Source organism: Cryptomeria japonica, chromosome 4, assembly GCF_030272615.1.
Source record: "Cryptomeria japonica chromosome 4, Sugi_1.0, whole genome shotgun sequence".
Classification (NCBI taxonomy): domain Eukaryota; kingdom Viridiplantae; phylum Streptophyta; class Pinopsida; order Cupressales; family Cupressaceae; genus Cryptomeria; species Cryptomeria japonica.
Genome location: NC_081408.1, coordinates 463,815,591 through 463,822,349, shown reverse-complemented (window position 1 = coordinate 463,822,349; position 6,759 = coordinate 463,815,591). Strand labels below are relative to the sequence as shown.

Below are 6,759 nucleotides of genomic sequence, written 5' to 3'. Positions count from 1 at the left end.
GAAATCTTATATGAAACCTAAGATTTTGAAATTTAATGTTGAATAAATATATATCTATCAAATATATAAAGCTAAGAAGTTTGTATGTTTTTTAAATAAAAATAAAAACTACAATGTAAATGAGAATTATAATGTTTATTAAAAGTTGTGGACAATTTAAGATAAATTGTTGTAAGGAAGAACCTTATAAGGAGCGAGACAAGATTTAAAAAACTTATAACAAAGACATTAGACGAGAAATCAAGAATTTTCTTGCAATCAATGCACTATAGAGTAAATTTATTGAGTAGGGTGTAGATGCTTTGAGGCATTTTATCAAACAGTTCCTGTGCCTTGTTTGACAAAAATATTGCTTCCATTAAAATGTATGTATGTGATGAAATCCCTCTACTCTTTATTGTTTAATTGATTGGATACTTGATCCAAAGCTCTTGTGTACTGAATTATATTGTATTGTTTTATGCACTTATTGTATATAAAGATGCTTGATCCAAAGCTCTTGTGTACTGCATTGTATTGTTTTGTTTTATGTACTTATTGTATTTAAATATATTTCTTCATTTATTTAAAAATTATATGAAATAATAAATTTTTTTATCAGACATATATAATTTTAATGAATTAAGTATAAAATCCTACAAAGATTTAGATTAGATACATCATCCATTTATGCTTGAGTATTGTCCTTAATTGCTCATAACTATAATGCAAATTGGCTAAGCCTAACCAAAAAACAAAACTTCATACAAATCTAACAAATTTTCCAAATGTGCTCCTAAACAATACCCCTATGCGTGATGTACATTCAGATAGCTAAAACAATACCCCTTTGCATGATGCACATTGAGATATAAAAACATCGAAGCATATGATTAGACTTTGAATTTCATTCTTGATTGTTTCTACCACCCTCTTGAAACTAGTTTGTCACAAATGCCAGTAAATTTATATTCACCACTAAAATTGCTCATACCCATTTTTATGAAATATTTCCTTTCTAAGGATCCTTTTCTAGAATCGGAACTCAATATTAAATGAAATAAATGTGCTTGCACATTCATTTTTACATGTACAAATGAATTTCATTAATTTATATAAATCAAACTTGTTAATAGACCAAATGTAAGCCAGGGGGCTTTGATCATAGGACTCTGCATGGCCATCCAATGGAATTTGAAAGAACTACAAGTATATGGTGATTCTTAGTTAGTCATACGACAAGTCAATGATGACTACTAGACTAAGGATGATAAGCTTGCGCCTTACAAGAAAGTGGTTGATAAATTCAAGTAATTATTCACAGCTATCACTTTTGAGCAGATTCCTCGAGACTAGAACAGAGTTGCAGATGCAATGGCTACAATAGCCTCTCTCCTTGATCTTCCACAAAACTCCACATGCTACGAGTTCTTACATGAACAACTTTGGATCCCCACTTATGATATCCCAGAATTTGAGATGGTCTGTCAACTCATCAATCCTGATTCCCCATGGTATGGTGAATTTTATGCCTATTTATGTGATCAATTCCTTCCCCCTAACCAATCAAACAACCAATGAAAAACCTTCATATGCCAATCCTCTCGATACACCATCATTGTTGAAACCCTATACCGATGAGGTCTCAATGGTACTCTCCTCCAATGTCTAGAGAAAGGTGAGGTGACCACATCTTTAGAAGAAGTACATGAAGGTATCTATAGAGCTCATTCAAGTGGCCCTTCATTGGCTAAAAAGATCATGCAGACAAGATACTATTTGCCCTCTATGGAAAAAGACTCCTACTACTTTGTTAGAAAGTACAAGAAGTGCCAAGTTCACGGAGATCTGATACATGCCCCAATGCAATAATTGCAACCTATCACAACACCATGCCCCTTTTGTTAGTGGGGACTTGACCTTGTGGGTAAAATCCATCCATCTTCATCCAATGGTCATAAATTTATCGTTACCATCACAGATTACTTCACCAAGTGGATCGAAGTTGTTCCACTCACCCAAGTCACCGACAAGTAGATCACCTCATTCATCCTCAATTACATCATTAGCTGGTATGGTGTACCCATGTCCATCATCATAGATAACATGATCCTTTTCAAAAATCAAGATTTCCATGAACTCTGTGAGAAGTTTCATATCCAACACCATTGATCCACCCCATATTACCCACAAGGAAATGGTCAAGCAAAAGCATCAAATATGAATATATTGAGGATCCTCAAAAAGACAATCAATGATGTTGGTTGTGATTGGCACATTCATTTGAATCCGAAACTATGGGCATATCAAACTAGCATTCAAACCTCTACAGGCGCAACCCCATACTCACTTGTTTATAGAGTAGAAGCCATCTTGCCTATTGAGGTTGAATTACCATCTCTACAGGTCTCCTTGCACAATCTAATAAATGATGAAGAATACTGAGTCTCACGTCTTCAGGACTTGGAACTACTTGATGAAAAGCGACAAGCTGCCTACAACCACCTTAAAGCATATCAGTAGCGCATGAGCAAAAGCTACAATCATAGGGTCAAACCTTGCACTTTTGAGGTCAGAGATCTTGTTCTCAGAGAAAATCCTTGCAATCAACCAAACAGAGAACACCGAGGCAAATTTGAATCCAATTGACTGGGTACATATGTCATCACTACCGTCATTGGGTCTGGGGAATGTCAATAAGCAACTTCAGAAGGAGAACCCTTGGCAGATTTGATCAACAACATGCATCTCAAAAAGTTACACATATAAGTTGTGTAGAGCATCAGGCTCATCAAAACTATGGAAAACACCAAAAACATTCAAAAAAATAAATAAATAATGAACAAATCAAGAAAATAGTAAAGAAAAAAGTCATTCATCCAAATGGTGAAAACCACTCCAGTGGTGAAAACCTGGTAAATAGTTTCCATTTGTAAAGGCTACACCTCCATTGTCTCTCAGACTTATTGCGATCACATCCATTACATCCATTCACCCATCATTTATACCATGGCTTGTTATTGATCTGCAATCATGGTTATTACTTCATGTGTCCCACATCACACTTTCATACCAACATCTAACTGGGGGAAATGTTCTTAAACCTACTGATGGGATTGGATTCTCCATGCTTGTGATTTGGTGAGTTTCTCATTCAAAAACCTCCTGCAATAATACCAAAAACATTTGTAAAATCTCAGAAAATACCAAAAACAATTGCAAAATATCCTGAAGAAAACACAAAAACATTCACAAAATTCAAACAAAAACAAAAACATGACAAAAACATCAAAATCAATAAAAAATATCACAAAATAAATTGTTCCTTGTACATACACATCGCAACAGACGCAAAAACAACATTTTGAAACTCCTTAAACAATGACCACCTATCAAATCAACCAACAAATCACACATCTGCGCACAACCATCTCCACAAGGATGCATCCTTCCTTACAAACAAGACATGGTTCCATTTTTCTTTGACAAGAAAATTATGTTTGGCTGATAAGCACTTGGTCGAATTTTTCACCTTTATATCAGGTTCCTATGCTACTCCAAGATATCCACAAGTGATTAGAGTAGCTGGGATGGTTCCTGATATCTATTTCTTTGTTTGTCGTCTGCAGATCATTCCAATGAAGTTATAGGGCATGTACTAATGGTGTCTACGTGGGAAGTTCACTACAATATGGGATCCTATGCAAAAAATACACAATCATGGATCACTATGGCTTACTGACTATAACGTATACCTCAACCATTTGTATATGAACCAGAATGGAGGGACATCTCTCTTGCCTACGATGTTTGTTTAAAGGTGAAGCAATCAACCTTGGTTTCTGATACCTCAGCCAAGATCAGTACTACCATGCTCAATGATGAAAATTAAGCACTATGACTAAGCCATGGATCACTGGTTTTATCTCATATGTATATATTGTATTACGTTGCATATCACCCATTCATTTTTTCATTCATCCATTGTACAAATTTTTTGTCCGCATGCAATTAATTCGGGTTTCTATGAGAAAATCTCAGCATATATGCCTTATCTTGGGTACAATCACGATGGAGTTTTCTGATACATCATTTCACATCTCCATTCCATATTTGCATTTTCCAACCAACTTGACATTTATATATCATGTAGGAATGACATTGTCATTTAGTTAGATTTTATTCTCTAAGTGCATTCATTCCTTCATTTAGTTAGATTTTATTCATTAAGTGCATTCATTCCTTCATTTAGTTACATTTTATTCATTAAGTGCATCCACTCCTTCATTTAGTTGCATTTTATTCATTAAGTGCATTCATTTACTCATTTAAGTGCATTCATAAATTCGTTTAGTTCATTTTAAATGCCTTCATTCACATTCATTCAGGTAATACATTTATCTCATCCATTTAGTACATTCATTTAATTCATACATGACATTTTAATATCATTTCATTTGTTAAGTGCATTCATTAGATTCATTAAGTACATTTCAAAACACATAGTTTACTCATATCGTCCATATAATTATCTCATCATTTCAACATATAAAGTATTATCTATCAAATATCATTATTCATTATCTCATCTCATCATTTAGCACAAACCACCACCATTAACATCATCACATAAACATCATACATCTATTAACTTGCATCCACATATTAGCAAACCACCATCATTTCATCACATAAACATTATACATCTATTAACCTGCATCCACATATTAGCAAATAATTAACATCATCACATAAACATCATACATATATTAACCTTCATCCACATATTAGCAAATCATTAACATCATCACATCAACATCATACATCTATTAACTTGCATCCACATGTTAGTAAATCATCCATGTCATCCATAAAGAAAACACATCAACACATACATCTAGACATAAATCATATCATCATCATGCATAAAGAAATCATGTCATCACATAAATGCATATCATATCATCGCCACAAAACTAAGATCTCATCATATATCACATCAATAATAAAGAATACATGTATCAGAATATAATGATGTCCAAAATATTGGCTACCAAGATCCATCCAAGTATCAATATAAGAACAATGTAACAATGCAAAACTACACCTCAAATGGCACTCTCGCCAGATGTCGTGGCTCCACCCCCCCACCACCCTCACCATCTCGCTGAGGAGGACCCATCACACCACCACTGCTCTGACTCCTTTGAGACTGCTCTGATCTTGCCTGCCACATCTAGGAGTAGCTCATCGCTCGCTAACTATTTGGCACAACCTACTCATAATCCTCGCTAGTAGTCAATCTCTGCCCTTGCTCACCGCATCTCCCTCATCATCTCCCTAGTCGGGCCTTGTCCCTGCACTCCCTCCAAAACTTAAACTCTATCTTGTAGCTCCCTCACTCTATCCACCACATCATCTCTCTCATGCACAACTGTTGTCAACTCGCCCCTCGCCCCCCCCCCCCCCCATGCAAAAAGTTGGACATCCCTGACTGCAATCTCTGCATCTCTGTCCTCCAATTGTGCCACTAGCTCTCGGATGTGCGCATTGGCAACTGTTAGGCGAGTATGCAGCCATACTATCACCACATCTCATAGGTTCCCCTCTCCCCCACCTATGGCTTCATGTCCCATCTCCATAGCCACATCACCACCCTCTCCACCACTGTCATCTCTCCCTCCTGCTCTCGCTGCTCCCTGTCTGAACAAACCTTGTGACAGTCGTAAGGGCTGCCCGCCTTTGCCTCTCCTCTGTAACCGCCCTACTCCACCTCTTCCTCCAAAACCTCTCCCTCCGCCTCCTCCACCTCCTCCACCATCTTCGCCCCCTTGTCTAATCTCCTCCTCCCTTGTCCTGATGCTCTATCATCCTCAAATGATGGCACTAGCTCTGCGGGATCTGAGATTCATAGAATCGGATGAGTGGCTCAATACTGTGTATACTCATCTGTCACCCTTGCATCCACGACCTCTACTCGGTATGGCCATGGCCTCACTTGTAGTTTCTAAAACTCTGCTATAGCCTGCTCATGGGATAATACCGACCCCCATGAGAATCTCTCTCATACTACTCTGGATACTCACCAAAACCCTAGGGCAAACCCTGTGTACACCCAAACTATCTCATCACCCGCCCTGCCAAATGTCTCTCTGCCACATACATTGTCCATCCAATGAGGAACTGCACCATGAACACATATGGCATCACGTCTACATCATCCTCCCACTTCTCACAATCTTGGTAGGGGCTCCATTTCACCGTATCTAACTCATCAAATGCACACCTCCAATACTCCAGCTTCCTCAGCTGGGGCTGAGTCATCATACCTCCATACATATATACATAGGGCTAGTCAATTTCCCTAAACCTCAGACACATTGGTCTCGATATCGGCAAGTGCTCCCATGCCTAGATATGAAGCAAGGTAATCCCTACTCCCAGTGATGAAATCTCATGGTACACAACCTCATGCAAATCCATGTATAAATGTGCCAGCACACATGGTCCCCATGCATATTGGGTGCCCTCGCTGACCATCCACTCAATCACCTTCCCCCAGCCCACTGCAAGCTTGTGTGACCTTTGATCCAGGCATAGTATCCCTCCCATGATGCTTGATACCATTACTGGTAATGGCTCATATAAGTCCACTATGTCCTCCCATGGAACCGATCCATCAAAATCCTCCAAATCCAGATACAGGAATACTTGTCGTAGTGTCGCCTCACCTAGCATCCTGTCATAAGTAACAAGCTTGCCAATAATCAAGATATGCAT

General features: G+C 37.9%; 1 protein-coding gene across 1 annotated transcript; it reads right to left on the bottom strand.

Moving 5' to 3' along the window:
* Positions 1-5,573: 5,573 nt before the first annotated feature.
* LOC131875168 (glycine-rich RNA-binding protein 2-like) lies at positions 5,574-6,303 on the bottom strand. The gene is made up of 2 exons (XM_059219201.1): positions 6,112-6,303; positions 5,574-5,843 (listed from the first exon to the last, which is right to left on the bottom strand). Exons 1-2 carry the CDS (start codon positions 6,301-6,303, stop codon positions 5,574-5,576), a joined length of 462 nt encoding a protein of 153 aa, XP_059075184.1.
* Between the last annotated feature and the right edge of the window lie 456 nt (positions 6,304-6,759).

What these genes read in the sequence shown, in the direction of transcription:
- LOC131875168 (XM_059219201.1), bottom strand. Translation starts at nt 6,303, where the DNA reads ATGACTCAGCCCCAGCTGAGGAAGCTGGAGTATTGGAGGTGTGCATTT. An exon ending in AGAGACATTTGGCAGGGCGG is followed by an intron (nt 5,844 to 6,111) that starts GTGATGAGATAG and finishes TGAGGATGATAG; the next exon opens with AGCATCAGGACAAGGGAGGA.